General features: G+C 41.7%; 1 protein-coding gene and 1 long non-coding RNA gene across 2 annotated transcripts in view; one reads left to right on the top strand and one right to left on the bottom strand.

Moving 5' to 3' along the window:
* Positions 1-17504, bottom strand: part of LOC127530168 (uncharacterized) — a 556902-nt gene that overhangs the window by 45819 nt on the left and 493579 nt on the right. The gene's annotated exons all lie outside the window — the stretch shown is intronic.
* Positions 1-17504, top strand: part of itga2b (integrin, alpha 2b) — a 73941-nt gene that overhangs the window by 46841 nt on the left and 9596 nt on the right. Inside the window, exons 18-26 of the mRNA XM_051936388.1 lie at positions 4381-4512; positions 7572-7639; positions 7805-7952; positions 11384-11476; positions 11576-11655; positions 13373-13453; positions 14234-14339; positions 16279-16431; positions 17251-17361. Coding sequence (XP_051792348.1) covers positions 4381-4512; positions 7572-7639; positions 7805-7952; positions 11384-11476; positions 11576-11655; positions 13373-13453; positions 14234-14339; positions 16279-16431; positions 17251-17361 — 972 coding nt within the window. The remainder of the gene's footprint in view (positions 1-4380; positions 4513-7571; positions 7640-7804; positions 7953-11383; positions 11477-11575; positions 11656-13372; positions 13454-14233; positions 14340-16278; positions 16432-17250; positions 17362-17504) is intronic.

Below are 17504 nucleotides of genomic sequence, written 5' to 3'. Positions count from 1 at the left end.
CTTCCAAAAAGTTCGTCTCATCAGTCCACAAGGTATTTTCCCAAAAGTCTTGGCAATCATTGAGATGTTTCTTAGCAAAATTGAGACGAGCCCTAATGTTCTTTTTGCTTAACAGTGGTTTGCGTCTTGGAAATCTGCCATGCAGGCCGTTTTTGCCCAGTCTCTTTCTTATGGTGGAGTCGTGAACACTGACCTTAATTGAGGCAAGTGAGGCCTGCAGTTCTTTAGACGTTGTCCTGGGGTCTTTTGTGACCTCTCGGATGAGTCGTCTCTGCGCTCTTGGGGTAATTTTGGTCAGCCGGCCACTTCTGGGAAGGTTCACCACTGTTCCATGTTTTTGCCATTTGTGGATAATGGCTCTCACTGTGGTTCGCTGGAGTCCCAAAGCTTTAGAAATGGCTTTATAACCTTCACCAGACTGATAGATCTCAATTACTTCTGTTCTCATTTGTTCCTGAATTTCTTTGGATCTTGGCATGACGTCTAGCTTTTGAGGTGCTTTTGGTCTACTTCTCTGTGTCAGGCAGCTCCTATTTAAGTGATTTCTTGATTGAAACAGGTGTGGCAGTAATCAGGCCTGGGGGTGGCTACGGAAATTGAACTCAGGTGTGATACACCACAGTTAGGTTATTTTTTAACAAGGGGGCAATTACTTTTTCACACAGGGCCATGTAGGTTTGGATTTTTTTTCTCCCTAAATAATAAAAACCATCATTTAAAAACTGCATTTTGTGTTTACTTGTGTTATATTTGACTAATGGTTAAATGTGTTTGATGATCAGAAACATTTTGTGTGACAAACATGCAAAAGAATAAGAAATCAGGAAGGGGGCAAATAGTTTTTCACACCACTGTAGGCATCAGAAACCTCGTGGGCCCCTATGCTCCTGGGGACCCCTGCCAGTGACGCTGGTCCGTCATGACAGTCGAGGTCACCGGTCACGTCTCTGAGATGTCGGTGGAGACCCATGTGGTGGTGCGCCGTGAGACACGGGTGACCAGACACCGAGTGGAAGGCTGGCAGAGATCTACACAGCTTTGCAGGTCGGTCCGAACCACTCACTGGTGTCCTCTCTGTGGCCGTCCGCTGCTGTTGTGCAGAAAGAGGCGTGGAGTGTATTCATGTATACTGTGCCAGCGTGCCCGTGTCGATCAAACACAGGAAGCTCTGCGGTCAACTTGTGAAATAAATCAAATTAAATAACATTTGATGTGGCTTTTATATAAGTAATATATTGATGTTTTTCACATAAAGACCATCACAAACAGAACTTTGCATGATACCTTGGCGAGCTTGGCATGCCCTACTGTTTCGTTGAAGAACATGCACATGGCAGACTGACTGGCAGGATAACGCCCGACCTCTGGGTGCATCCAAACGGTGCCATCTTTTGCCTTTACGCCTGGTGCAGCTGCGTCGTTCTTATGTGTGAGTCGACGTTTCTTGTGTGGAGGGCTTCTGTTCTCTTTCTCCAATGTAGACCCCTCATCTGAGCTCACCTCTGTTATAGCACGTCTTTATGTGAAAACTAGCAGTGTCAGGTCGGGGGGAGCGTGAATGTGACTGTGAGAATAAAACTGAATAAAAAAATACCCGCCCGCCAGCACAGTATACAGTACTGGGAATTGAACTCACGTCAATGGAGCAAAATAAAAAACCAGTAACAGCTGTGCCACTGTGCCATGCGGTCTAAGACCATAAGAAATCTGACAGATGAGAGGAGACCACTCAGCCCATCAGGCTCGTCTGTTTAGCTATTAGCCAGAATGTCAGCCAGATTTTTCTTAAAGGTTGTCAAGGTTTTTGCCTCAACTCCATGTCTTGGTGGTTTGTTCAGATTCTCACCTCTCTTTGCCTAAAGAGCTTCCTGGCTTCAGTCCTAAACGTACACCCCTTCATTTCCAAAGACTTGCCAGTTCTTAATAATAATAATAATAATAATAATAATAATAACAATATTAAAAATCTAGTTTATTTAACACCTTTCTTATGCCTAAAGTTTTTATGACATAGTATTTGGATTTATACCGTTAAAGGCACACCATATAAAGAATTGCGGAGTTTCGCGCGGGTTACGAAGGAGAGAAGAAGCACGTCGAGCTTTTTTAACTACTCGCTGCTGCCATCCAGTGGACACTCTTTGACATAACCTCTGCGCATTCTGTTTCATGAGTTTCTCGAGTGCAGTATTTTGAAATGTCAGAGTCTAAAAATGCGAGTATCCTCGTTTGTCTAATGCTATGTCATTTTTCTTTTTAATTACATTAAGTACATACGACACTGCTTCCTCACAGTCTCTTGAGTCTGGGCTCGAGTTCCTGTACACGTCGTTTCTTCCTCAGTCTTTCACGTTCTTCATTTTCTTCTTGCATTCCCAAAGCCGCGCATGTTTGGTTAATTGACCGGCCGTGAGTAAGTGTGGGGGCCAATGACCGGCTGGCTCCTGCCTTGTGCTCAGTGCTGCCAGAATGCAGATCCCCCCCCCCCCACCCTCCTGTGTGACACCTGGAAGTGAAGTAAGCGAATGGAGAAAAGGAATGGCTGGGCAAAGAAATATACAATACTGCCATCTAGTGGAGAAAAGAGGAAAGACGGAAAATGGGCCCTTGAGTCAGTTTTTTCGCAATGTCTTGAAAATGCAGGAAGAATATGAGCAATAGATAGATAGATAGATACTTTATTAATCCTCTACAAGAGACAGGCATGAAAGGCACTATAGAAGAAATAAATAGACGGGTATGGAAGTAAATAGATACAGGGTACTAAATAAATAAAAAAAATGATCACTCAAAAAGGTAGATACAAGCACTGTATAATATACAAACTGTTGGATATAAAAGGCGCTATGTAATACATAGGTAAAAAATTATATAAAATATGAACTAATAATAAAGACGCTATGCTGTACTTGATAGATAAAATGCACTATATAAAATAAAAATAGATGAAAAGCACTATGTCAAATTAAAGAATCAATCAAAATATAGCTAAAATAGTATAAAAATAAATGCTGATGGATAGGAAAGACACTATATGATATCTATCTATCTATCTATCTATCTATCTATCTATCTATCTATCTATCTATCTATCTATCTATCTATCTATCATATAGTGTCTTTCATTCTATCTATCTATCTATCTATCTATCTATCTATCTATCTATCTATCTATCTATCTATCTATCTATCTATCTATCTATCTATCTATCTATCTATCTTTTATATAGTGCCTTTCACATATGAAAATGGATGGATTTGAAAGATACTATATAAAATCCATCCATCCATTTTCCAACCCGCTGAATCCGAACACAGGGTCACGGGGGTCTGCTGGAGTCAATCTCAGGCAACACAAGGCACAAGGCAGGAACCAATCCCGGGCAGGGTGCCAACCCACCGCAGATATATAAAATCTGATCAAACAATAAAAAATACTTTGCTGTAGTTGATAGATAAAGTAGATAAAAGGCACTGCATAAAATTAAAAAATGACACTCAAAATATAGATAAAATACTATAAAAATAAAAACTGATGGATATGAAATGCACTATAGATAGATAGATAGATAGATAGATAGATAGATAGATAGATAGATAGATAGATAGATAGATAGATAGATAGATAGACACTATATGATAGATAGATAGATAGATAGATAGATAGATAGATAGATAGATAGATAGATAGATAGATAGATAGATAGATAGATAGATAGATAGATAGATAGATAGATAGATGTGAAAGGCACTATATAATATATAGATAGATAGATAGATAGATAGATAGATAGATAGATAGATAGATAGATAGATAGATAGATAGATAGATAGATAGATAGATGTGAAAGGCACTATATAAAATGCGACTTCACAATTAAAGATAGTTTGCTGTACTTGACAGATAAGTTGCACAATTTATAATAAAATCAGACGACAGGCGTTCTCTTCCAGGTAGATATGAAGCACACTGTAGACAGACTGATAGATGACATTTGTATAAAATATAAAAAGCAGATCAGAAATGAATTCTACACTAGATAGCTGATACTACATCTGAATAATATCTGTGACTAAATGAATTTAAAAATATAAATAATAAATAGATAATTCACTATAAAACCTAAAAAACTGATGGATATGAACTTTACCCAAAGTATTTCTGATAAATAAACGTCAGTATCTAAAATAAAAATGGATAGATGGATAGTAAAGGCACTATATAATGCACGGACAGATGTGAATTATTATCAGACAAATGAAGTCACAGACATGGCGGGAGTTGCACAACAGCTGGCTGGCGCTATTAACAATTCAAATTGATTGATAAATTGACTCATCGATTTTCTTTGTTTGCTTTTCTTGTTTTTAATGCCGCAGGACGAGTCCGAATTCAAAGACAAGCTGAGCCCCATTCTCGTCAGCCTCAGCTACTCGCTGGACAATTCTTCAAGCACCGACCCTGAGGCCCCCCCGGCCTTCCTCCAAGGGCAGACCACCGCCCACATACAGGTGAGTGGGGGGGCTTCTCTGTGTTGCCTTTTTCTTTCCATGCGTATATAAAGTTTGTAAATATTTTATCAACATAAAGCTGAAACACAAACTGAATGGTAGAAATGAATACTGAAGCCTCAAGAAGCCTCACACTCATACGTATAAAATCTTCGCAGAGACCCGTGGCCTCCATTTTGTGCTGGGCTGTTGTAGCCGTTCCTATGGCGACGCTGTGGTGGTGTTCACACTGCCCGTGTCATTAGGAGTCAAAGGTCAGCTCCATACACTTCAATGTCGTATCCAGGATTGGGGTTCTTGCACCTTTTTGGTGCTCAGGCCTTTGATTTTCGTTTCGACTCATTGCTTAGACGTTTGGTGGTGACCTCAAATCTCGACCTCCTGATCCTTCCAATTGACAAATCCTCCCAGTCAGAGCACCAATCAGCATTGCAGCTGTCAAGAAGCAAAGCGATGAGTGATGCAAATAGCCGGCCAATCAGAGATCCTCATTTCATTTGCCCCTCCCCTCTGTTATGAGCAGCCTCCTTTATTCATTTTTTTGTATTATTTTTTCTGGATGAATTTTTAATACGTTTACATCCATTTTGGAGTTTTGAACATCAAGGAATCCGAATATATAATGGTGGATTTTCTGTTTTATGTCAAATTGAAAGGTAAAAAATGTTTTGTTCTAGACACCACCATATTTGGAGCTAATCACGTTAGCGGTGGACGTGGCGGTTGTCACAAGAATGAGTCATAGACTTCAAAAAAAAGGTTTGGGGCCACCCGTATATTAGGCCCTGGCTACAAAAATGGGTCAAACTGGTTGTGATGTTCACGGGTCAGAGTCCAAAACAGAACTGATTTAGGTTTGTCAAAATGGCGGCTTTAAAGGCCGAGGCCAGAAGTGATGTCATTTGGACTGGAAGTGACATCATTTGGACCGGAAGTGACATCATCAAGGTCGACCAAAACGTAAAATGTGACATCATTGTGAGTGCCAGAATCAGAAGTGACATCTTCAGGACTGGAAGTGATGTCATTTGGACCAGAAGTGATATCATTGAGGGCGACCGAACCAGAAGTGACATCATCATGGGCACCAGAACTAGAAGTGACATCTTCAGGACCTGAAGTGGCATTATTCGGACCAGAAGTGATGTCATTGTGGGCGCCGGAACCAGAAGTGACATCTTCAGGACCAGAAGTGACATCATTCAGACTGGAAGTGACGTCATTGAGGGCAATCAAACCAGAAGTGAAGTCTTCAGGACTGGAAGTGATGTTGTTCAGACCAGAAGTGACGTCATCGTGGGCACCAGAAGCGAAAGTAACGTCTTCAGGATTGGAAGTGATGTCATTTGGACCAGAAGTGACATCATCGAGGACATCTGAACCAGAAGTGTTGTCTTCAGGACTGGAAGTGATGTCATTCGGACCAGAAGTGATGTCATTGAGGGCGACTGAACCAGAAGTGACGTCATCATGGGCGCCAGAACCAGAAGTGACATCTTCAGGACCAGAAGTGACGTCATTCAGACTGGAAGTGACGTCATTGAGGGCAATCAAACCAGAAGTGAAGTCTTCAGGACTGGAAGTGATGTCGTTCAGACCAGAAGTGACATCATCGTGGGCACCGAAAGTGAAAGTGATGTCTTCAGGATTGGAAGTGATGTCATTTGGACCAGAAGTGACATCATCGAGGGCATCTGAACCAGAGGTGTTGTCTTCAGGACTGGAAGTGATGTCATTCGGACCAGAAGTGACGTCATTGAGAGCACCAGAACCAGAAGTGACATCTTCAAGACTTGAAGTGACATCATTCGGACCAGAAGTGATGTCATTGAGGGCGACCGAACCAGAAGTGATGTCATCGTGGGCACCAGAACCAGAAGTGACATCTTCAGGACCGGAAGTGACGTCATTCAGACTGGAAGTGACGTCATTGAGGACAATCAAACCAGAAGTAAAGTCTTCAGGACTGGAAGTGATGTCGTTCAGACCAGAAGTGACATCATCTAAGGCGACCGAACCAGAAGTGACATCATCATGGGCACTGAAAATGCAAGTGACATCTTCAGGACTGGAAGTGACGTCATCGTGGGCACCAGAACCGGATGACATTTCCCGTCTGCAGAGGATCGAGAGAGAAAGTCAGTGCAGCTCGCCACCCCCTGGTCTGGTGTGGAACTGTCATTCTTCAGGCCCTTTAGGTGCCCCCCATGCGCACGTGTGTGACACGGTCAATCCCAGAACCAACAGGGAATGCACTACACAGGATGTCACCACAGTGACAACACACAGAGCGAGACACACGCGTCTCTTACCCATCTGAGTTTCACATGTGGCGTGCAAATCTCGTTAAAGAGACCGCCCTGCATTTGCGTTACTTTTGGTCTTCGACTTTACTTTGCGTTGCCAACTTGGCCATCCATTGGTTTGCATTCTTTGGTAACGACCCCCCCCAGCTACATCCTGATGTCCTGAATTTGTTAACAGCAAAAGCGACAAAAAAAAAATTTGACTGAGAATCAGAAAGGAGAACAGCGTCAAAGGGCAAAGAAATGGACAAGAGTGGCAGAGAAAACAGGAGCGACGCCAACAGCAAACTCAGAATCAAAGCCAAAGAGCAGAGCTGAATTGTAATCGAAAATCGCCAGTCGCTAAGTTGTATTCAATCTCGACTAGAAAATGGCCATCGAGATGACCTTTCAACTTTCCACCATCTAAACCCCCCCCCCCCCCCAAAGTTATAAATCTAAAAGCCACACACATAGCAACCGGGATCCACATGATGATGATGATGATGATGATGATGAAAATCGTGAAATTGTCAAAACAAAATGGCGTCCAAAATACGAGTTAACTTCTTGAAGGTATTAATTAAAAAAAAATTAGTGCAAAAGTGAAGAGAAATCCATGAGCCAAACCCGAGGTCATCTTTAAAGCTCCAGAAAAGCCCGGAAATCTCCTTTCATTAGATATTCCACCCTCCTCTTTCCACAATATTATTTCCCAGAAGCCCCTCATAGAGTGACTCAGACAGGAATCAGCCGGTTTGCCTCTCCTTTCAGACCTGGATCATTCTGGACTGCGGCCCCGACAACGTTTGTGTGCCGGACCTGAAGCTGAGTGCGGAGATGTAAGTCCGTCCATTCATTCATCTGTTTATCCTAAGCCTCGCCGTGGTGGGGGGAATGTAAGTATGGTCTGCAAAGCAGCAGAAGATGACATTAGGGGGGTTAGGGGTGATGGCTGCAGGCGCTCCTGTCACCAGTTAGCCATTTCTTTCTCTTTTTGCTCCCAGCCATAAGGAGTCCTTCTACATCGGAGATGAAGACCCAGTTCTGATAACGGTGACCGCCAGGAACGAAGGGGAAGGAGCCTACGAGACGGAGCTGCACGTGCGTCCGCCGCCCCAGATTCACTACCAAGGCGTCCTGATGAACAGAGAGGTGGGCTTGAGAGGCAGCACCCCATTTTATGACCTGATGAGCGTTTGGTGGTCTCTTACCTGAAATAGTCAAAAATGAATAAGCCAAAAGTTTGAGTGCATTAGCCCCGCCCTGTAAAGTAGGCCACACCCCTCCAGTACCCAGACACACCTCTGAGTATAAAATGGTGACATCCACAAGATGAAGACCCAGTTCTGCTAACGGTGACTGCCAGGAACAAAGGGGAAGGGGCCTACGAGACGGAGCTGCACGTGCGTCCGCCGCCCCCGGTTCACTACCAAGGCGTCCTGATGAACAGAGAGGTGGGCTTGAGAGGCGTCACCCCATTTCGTGACCTGATGAACATCTGCTGGTCTTAATAGGCAAAGATGACCAAGCAAAAAGCTTGACTGCATTAGCTCCACCCTGTGAAGTAGGCCACACCCCTCCAGTACTCAAACACACCTCTAGCTATAAAATGGTGATCTTGAAAATACTCTCTCTCCAGGTCCTTCCATAGTCAGGGCATCCCGGCTGGGAAAGGGTTCTGGCCATCTGCCACTCTATATATATATATATATATATATATATAATATACATACACATATATGATTTTTCAGGACTATTTTTATGCATTTAAGTATACAGCCGTGACAGCTGTGACATCCTGGTCGGGTTAAAGTCATTGCAGGAAAAGTGTATGAAGTGTTTAGGGAGCAATCAGGGGGGACTGGACTGAAAAATGAAAAAAACATTTCTTGAAAACTCCTTTCTTTCCTACCATGGTAGTTAAATTATTGAATGCCCCTTGTAACTGGGGCCGGGTGATTGAAGATTTTCACGTTAGTTTGTGCCCACGTGGTGGCATGACTACGGACGGGCTGCCGAAGCACAAACACCAATCAGCCACAACATTAAAAGCACCCACCGAATATCGTGAAGGCCTTCTGCCCTCGCCATGCGTTTGTGGACGTAGTTATGCAGCAAGCGTGTGACACTCCTACAGCAGACACCCAGGGCACTGGTCGTGTTCAGACATTTAATACATGAGGTATGAAACGAAAACCGCTGATTCGGAAAAGCTGAATCTGCATGTTTGACAAAATTAAATCCTTGACTTTGTGGCACATTTCTGTAGAAGTTGCTTCTGCAGGCCGTCCAGTGTGAGGGTCATCTTCGTTGGACTCTCCACCCCACTTAAACCGCTTGCTCCGACATTTTACATTTTGTAGGATGATGGGGCAGACACACCGTAACCTGCAGTCATGCGTTTATGGATCTCCTTTGGCTTTTTGCCTTCTTTTGTGAGAAATTCTATCACTGAACATTACTCCAAATCTAGCATTTTCTCACAGACTCTCCTGATCTCCTGTCTCTTAGAATGTTAGACTCGCACTGTGCGTCAGTAACCTGGAGACTTGTCACAGCATTCCCAGGCAAGCTTGTTACTTTCTTTCATACTCTGTAGATAAATAAGCACCCTTTGTAACAGCCAGGGTCAGCACGAAACCATTGCATCAGTGACCGCCTTTCACAGGGTCAACCGTTTGTCGGCTCCATGGAAATTTATAATGTTGGAAAGAGCGGACGAGCATTCTAATCGGAACGTGTGGGCTGCGGGCGCCGGGCATTTCTTGTACACTCTTTGCTTCACCTTCTGCTAGTAAGACTATTGTTGTATTGTGTTGTATTTTATTTACCCCACCCCCAGGCTTTTTTTTGACACCCACTGCACACCCAACCTACCTGGAAAGGAGTCTCTCTTTGAGCTGCCTTTCCCGAGGTTTCTTCCATTTTTCCCTACAAGGACTTTTTTTTTGGAGATTTTTCTTGTCTTCTTAGAAAGTCAAAGTTGGGGGGCTGTCAGAAGGCAGGGCCTGTTAAAGCCCACTGCGGCACTCCTTGTGTAATTTTGGGCTATATAAGAATAAATTGTATTGTATTGTGCTGTATTGTGTTGTATTGTATTGTGTTGTATTGTGTTGCAAGGTATTGTGTTGTATTGTGTTGTATTGTGTTGTATTGTGTTGTATAATATTGTGTTGTATTGTATTGTATTGTGCTGTATTGTATTGTATTGTGCTGTGTTGTATTGTATTGTGTTGTATAGTATTGTGTTGTATTGTGTTGTATTGTATTGTGTTGTGTTTTATTGTATTGTGTTGTGTTTTATTGTGTTGTATTGTATTGTGTTGTATAGTAATGTGTTGTATTGTGTTGCATTGTATTGTATTGTATTGTATTGTGTTGTATTGTATTGTATTGTGCTGTATTGTATTGTGTTGTGTTGTATAATATTGTGTTGTATTGTATTGTCTTGTATAATATTGTGTTGTATTGTGTTGTATTGTATTGCATTGTATTGTGTTGTATAGTATTGTGTTGTATTGTGTTGTATTGTGTTGTATTGTGCTGTATTGTATTGTGTTGTATAATATTGTGTTGTATTGTATTGTGTTGTATTGTATTATTGTATTGTGTTGTATTGTGTTGTGTTGTGTTTTATTGTATTGCTTTGTGTTGTATTGTGTTGTTTTGTGTTGCATGGTATTGTATTGTATTGTGTTGTATTGTGTTGTATTGTGTTGCATGGTATTGTATTGTATTGTGTTGTATTGTGTTGTATTGTATTGTGTTGTATTGTGTTGTATTGCATTGTATTGTGCTGTATTGTATTGTGTTGTATTGTGTTGTATTGTGTTGTATTGTGCTGTATTGTATTGTGTTGTATAATATTGTGTTGTATTGTATTGTGTTGTATTGTATTATTGTATTGTGTTGTATTGTGTTGTGTTGTGTTTTATTGTATTGCTTTGTGTTGTATTGTGTTGTTTTGTGTTGCATGGTATTGTATTGTATTGTGTTGTATTGTGTTGTATTGTGTTGCATGGTATTGTATTGTATTGTGTTGTATTGTGTTGTATTGTATTGTGTTGTATTGTGTTGTATTGCATTGTATTGTGCTGTATTGTATTGTGTTGTATTGTATTGTGTTGTATGGTATTGTGTTTTATTGTGTTGTATTGTATTGTATTGTGCTGTATTGTATTGTGTTGTGTTGTATAATATCGTGTTGTATTGTATTGTGTTGTATTGTGTTGTATTGTATTGCATTGTGTTGTACTGTGTTGCATTGTATTGTATTGTGTTGTATAGTATTGTGTTGTATTGTGTTGTATTGTATTGTGTTGTATTGTATTGTGTTGTGTTGTATAACATTGTGTTGTATTGTATTGTGTTGTATAATATTGTATTGTATTGTGTTGTATTGTGTTGTATTGTATTGTGTTGTATAGTATTGTGTTGTATTGTATTGTATTGTGCTGTATTGTATTGTATTGTGTTGTATAGTATTGTGTGTATTGTATTGTATTGTATTGTAGTGTAATGCCAGCATTTGAACCCTCACTCATCTTTGGCCTTGTCTTCTAAAATGCCCCCCTCCCCCCAAGGGTTTCTCTATGCCAATCTGCTCACAGCGGAAAGAGAACGGGAGCGCGGTGGTGGTCTGCGAGCTGAGGAACCCGATGAAGCACGACGAGCAGGTGGGTGGTGTGGAGGTTTGTTTGCTGGTTGGTCGGTTGGTGGGCCTCCGTCTGCTGTTTTTTTTTTGGTTATCCCTGCTCATCCATTATGAATTGCAGCTCCATGCAGGCCTCTACTTCAGTGCTGGGAACCTGGAGCAAGCGGAAGGCAGCGTGGTGTTCGAACTGCAGCTGAGAAGGTGAGTCGTCCCACCGCGGTGAACAAGTCAGTACAGTTCGGTGCTACTCAGTCCTTGCATCCTTAGGGAGGCCAGCAGGAGGCACAGCCTGTTCAGGTGGTGAAGGCAGGAGGACATCCTGGCCATAAGACATGGCCATGGATGGATGGATGGATGGATTTTATATAGCACCTTACATGGTGAGCTCTCCTGTGGGTCACTTTAGGAAGAAAGCCATGTTGAGTTTGTGGTAGTGCCACCATGCAGAATGACCTTCATATAAAGTACTGAATGGTCAGCACTATTAGAAAGCAATTCAATGTTTAATTTTTTATAGCGCCTTACATGTGATTCTGTCTCTCTTGTGGTACACTTTGGAAAGAAAGCCATATTGTGGTTGTGGATATTGACAGGAAAGGTGACAAACAGTGACAGACTCAGAGAGCACCTCATGTGGAGTTGTGTGTAGAACAGAGCATCCAACACTACCAGAAAGCAATTTAATATTTGATTTTATATAGCGTCTTACATGGTTAGCTCTGTCATGGGGCACTTTGGAAACAAAGCCATGTTGAGGTTATGGTAGTGACATGAAAGTTGACAAACAGTGACGGACTGAGAGAGCACTTGGTGTGGAGTTATATGAAGCACAGAACATCCAGCAGTACTAGAACGCAATGTAATGTTTGATTTTATATAGCGCCTTACACGGTGAGCTCCGTCATGGGGCACTTTGGAAAGAAAGCCACGTTGAGGTGGTTGTAGTGCCACCATACAGAGTGACCTTCACATGGAGCACTCAAAAGGCAGCACTATTACAATGTCTGATTGTATATAGCACCTTTCACAGTCAAAACCATTACAAAGAGCCCTACAAAGAAAGCAGTTTCAGTGCTACGGCGTTTAAGTGTTTTGATTTTATTGGATGTCGTGTTAAGTAAGCATTCTCACTAAACACTTTACAGAGCAGGAACTGCTTGTTTTATAATATGACGTATTTTTTCAGCATTATGGGAGAGGGAATGACTGAAACTTTATATGATGCACTGAGGAGGGAGCACTTTCACAAAGCACATTATAAATGTGTGTTATATAGCGCCTTTCATAGTGCGGCTCTCTATAAATAAAGCCACGTTTAACTTATGTGGCACCGATTCATTTTATAAATTTAACTTTGCATCACAGACCATCTTCCAGTTGGATTCCTTTCATCGTGAGGTGGCACTGATGAGTTTGCGATTAAGCTATATGATCTACTAAGGGTATGGTGGCACAGTGGTTACCTTGCAATAAGGCGACCAGGGTTTGTGTTCTGGGTCCTCCCTTTGTGGAGTTTGCATGTTCTCCTCGTGTCCTCGGGTTTCCTCCATGCAGGTTAGGTGTATGGGTGGCACTACAATGGCTGTGTGTGTGTTATTATATTTATATGTGGACTGATGATGCTAAATTGCCCCTAGAGTGAGTGTGTTTATGGGTGTGTGTGTTTGCCCTGCGATAGACTGGCACCCTGTTCCAGTTTTCTTCCTGCCTTGTGCCCTGTGCCAGCTGGGATAGGCTCCAGCACCCACCCCTGTGACCCAGGTGTGGATTAAGCACATGGCATGACTTTATGATCTCCATACGACTTTATGCCCATGTCCTTGTCAAAACGCTTACCACATTCATAATCCTGAAGTGTGGAAAGGGTTGGATGGCCAGCTAATGTCACACATGTCACTTTTTTTTTTTTTTTTTTTAGTAAGAACAGCCACAACCCCAACAGTGAGGCCGTGCATCTGAGGGTCAAAGTGAGCGCGGCGGCAGTGGTGACGGTGCGCGGGTAAGTCTGCCCCTTCATGATTTGTCACTTGGGTTTTCCTGCACCTGCTAAAAGTCTTCACCCCTTTGCAAGTTTTCACAGTTTCCTGTCCTACAACACTGAATGGCAGTGGATTGATTTTTGGGGTGTTTTAATGCTGATCAATGGAAAAAACGGAAAACAGATCCCTGCAAAGGGGGACTACTGTAAATGAATTACAAATATAAAACACACGATAGCTGATCTTCATAATGGAGTTTAACCACAATACAACATCAAGATCACTTTATTTCACCATCTTGTTTTCTCTTTGCTCTTCTTCTACACACACACTCTGTAGACACTGGCAGGTCTAATTTGAGTCATCTGGATGCCCCTACATAATTGTGGCCACCGTCATGGTCATTTGTGGGTGATCTGATTTGCTTTATAAGCTGTGACACAGACAGGTTTGATAAAGCCACCTTAGCCAGGGGTTTTGTGATTCTCACTACACTACCATCAAGGCACCGTCCCCTCTGTGCAGACGAGGGGCTTCCACCAGCCCAAAGCCCCCGCGCTGCTCTCCTGTAGACGTCCCCTCTGCTCAGCACGGTGTCTTCTAAAAAACGAGGCCCATTTTGATTTCTCCTGCTTGTGTTCTGCCTTCAGGCACCCCCAGGGCCTTGGGGTAAAAAAGGGGACCCCCTGACTGTGAAAACACAATATAAATACAGAAATGTGGGGTCCTGTGGGGGTTAATGTAAGTATGTGTGTGTGTGTGTGTGTACTGAGGACGCCACTGTGCTTCATCATGTGCAGGAGCTCCTCTCCTGTCGAGTACGTCCTGCCGATCCCAAACTGGCAGCCGAAGCCACACCCGGCCACTCTGGAGGACATTGGACCACCGGTGGAGCACGTCTACGAGGTGAGGGGCTTCTCCGCCATCTGATGACCGCTGGCAAGGATTCGCTGCCTTTCTTTCTTTCTTTCTTTCTTTCTTTCTTTCTTTCTTTCTTTCTTTCTTTCTTTCTTTACAATGTAAAATGTTATTAATATTAGATTTTACTCAGCATGAAAGGCGCTATATAATCTTCTTTTTTTTACTTTTTTATAAATTGAAATATTTTAATGGGTGGCACGGTGGCACAGTGATAGTGCTGCTGCCTCCCTGTGTGGAGTTTGCATGTTCTCCCCGTGTCTGCGTGGGTTTCCTCTCACAGTCCAAAGACATGCAGGTTAGGTGGATTGGCGATTCTAAATTGGCCCTAGTGTGTGCTTGGTGTGTGGGGGTGTGTGTGTGTGTCCTGCGGTGGGTTGGCACCCTGCCCGGGATTGGTTCCTGCCTTGTGCCCTGTGTTGGCTGGGATTGGCTCCAGCAGACCCCCGTGACCCTGTGTTCGGATTCAGTGGGTTGGAAAATGGATGGATGGATGGAAATATTTTAATTACTTTAGATACTACTCTGCATAGAAAGGCACCATGTTTTCTTTCTTTCTTTCTTTCTTTCTTTCTTTCTTTCTTTCTTTCTTTCTTTCTTTCTTTCTTTCTTTCTTTCACTACAAAGTAAAATATGTTATTAATTTTAAATAGCATGAAAGGTGCTATATAATGTTTTTTTATAAATTGAAATATTTTAATTACTTTAGATACTACTCTGCATGAAAGGCACCATATTTTCTTTCTTTCTTTCTTTCTTTCTTTCTTTCTTTCTTTCTTTCTTTCTTTTCTTTTACTACAAAGTAAAATATTTTAATTATTTTAGTTACTACTCTGCATGACATGCACCATATTTTCTTTCTTTCTTTCTTTCTTTCTTTCTTTCTTTCTTTCTTTCTTTCTTTCTTTCTTTCTTTCTTTCTTTCTTTCTTTCTTTCTTTCTTTCTTTTACTACAAAGTAAAATATTTTATTTATTTTAGTTACTACTCTGCATGACATGCACCATATTTTCTTTCTTTCTTTCTTTCTTTCTTTCTTTCTTTCTTTCTTTCTTTCTTTCTTTCTTTCTTTCTTTCTTTCTTTCTTTCTTTCTTTCTTCCTTTTACTACAAAGTAAAATATTTTATTTATTTTAGTTACTGCTCTGCATGACATGCACCATATTTTCTTTCTTTCTTTCTTTCTTTCTTTCTTTCTTTCTTTCTTTCTTTCTTTCTTTCTTTCTTTCTTTCCTTCTTTTACTACAAAGTAAAATATTTTATTTATTTTAGTTACTGCTCTGCATGACATGCACCATATTTTCTTTCTTTCTTTCTTTCTTTCTTTCTTTCTTTCTTTCTTTCTTTCTTTCTTTCTTTCTTTCTTTTACTACAAAGTAAAATATTTTATTTATTTTAGTTACTACTCTGCATGACATGCACCATATTTTCTTTCTTTCTTTCTTTCTTTCTTTCTTTCTTTCTTTCTTTCTTTCTTTCTTTCTTTCTTTCTTTTTTTCTTTCTTTCTTTCTTTCTTTCTTCCTTTTACTACAAAGTAAAATATTTTATTTATTTTAGTTACTGCTCTGCATGACATGCACCATATTTTCTTTCTTTCTTTCTTTCTTTCTTTCTTTCTTTCTTTCTTTCTTTCTTTCTTTCTTTCTTTCTTTCCTTCTTTTACTACAAAGTAAAATATTTTATTTATTTTAGTTACTGCTCTGCATGACATGCACCATATTTTCTTTCTTTCTTTCTTTCTTTCTTTCTTTCTTTCTTTCTTTCTTTCTTTCTTTCTTTCTTTCTTTCTTTCTTTCTTTCTTTCTTTCTCTTGCTGATTTTCCTCTCCGTGTGCCCCTCATGCTCTGCAGTCTTTTTTTTTTTTTTTACTGTTGTGCCAGCCTGCTGATCTTTAATTTCTTTTTATTTCTCTTTCTGCCCCCGCCAAGCTCCATAATTTGGGCCCGGGTACCGTCAATGGCAAGCTTTCTTTGGAATTTCCCAGCCGTTCCCATGGCAACTTCCTGCTGTATGTCTTTGCCAACGCTTCAGAGGAGAACTTCAAATGTTTGACCGACTCCCCTGATGTCGATGTTTATAAAGTAAGGTGTTTCGGTACAAATTGAGTTTTTTTTGCCTTTGTTCCTTCTTTTCGTACTTTCTAATAGACTTGAAGGCTTTAATGTTGATGCACAAGACGCTGACTGCAGATGGGGAGAACGTAAATCCTTTAAAGATAGCAATCGGACAGGCAGAGTGTTCTTGTTGAAGAGGAGAGGACATGAAACACATCGCTAGCAGAAGATGCCCAAACTGGAGGCTTTCAAAAGGCTCTGGGGGTCTGTCAAGTTAAAGTGGAGTGAGAAATATACTCTCCTTATCTGTCTGCTTCCTCAATAGATTTCTAGGTCAGGTCAGGTTGGGGAGCAGGCGCTGGCATACAGCGCATTGGCACACCCACCACATGACGAAACACCTCAGAATCCTGGTTGGCAACCCCCCAACCAGACACGCGGTCCAAGCCCACCCTCCAGAAATGACCCTCTATCTGCTGCAGCCAGGTGTGACGTGAGAGTCCCCTTGGCCTGGTCCAGCTACTCAGGTCCTCAACAATGAGCCGGATCACCCTCGGGTAATCGCGTCACATGGCCGTAGTGCCGTTACTGTCGCTGCCTCATGATGCAGGTCATGTGCCTCATTCAGGACTCAAAAGTCACACAAAGTCAAACCAGCAGGACCCAAGGAATCTCTGAAGAGACACACATGAAGGAGTCAAGTCTTCATCTCAGGTCCATGTCTATCAACCAGGGAGCACCAGGACTCTAAAGACTTGGACCTTCGTCCTTTTCCCGAGATATCAGGAGTGATTTCTGGATCCAAGTTTGATTTATTGACTGATTTGTTTTTTTCTGTACCTGCAGGTAGCTAAGCCTCTGACCTCCCAGAATGACTCGAGTGACGACAAACCCCACCTGATCAATAAGAGGGATGTCCAAGAGACACAGTCGCTGACTCGAGGGCCCACTGTTGTGGTGGGTACCTAAACTAAATAAGCAGTTCAATTGAGTTCATGTTAACGGGCAAATGCTAAATCCTAAAACTCAGGAATGATAACACTAGCCCATTCATTACCTCCTGACTTTAACTAACCCTTTCGAGATTTTGGGCAACTCTT

Source organism: Erpetoichthys calabaricus, chromosome 14 (assembly GCF_900747795.2).
Source record: "Erpetoichthys calabaricus chromosome 14, fErpCal1.3, whole genome shotgun sequence".
Classification (NCBI taxonomy): domain Eukaryota; kingdom Metazoa; phylum Chordata; class Cladistia; order Polypteriformes; family Polypteridae; genus Erpetoichthys; species Erpetoichthys calabaricus.
This window is presented reverse-complemented; position numbering and strand designations above follow the sequence as displayed.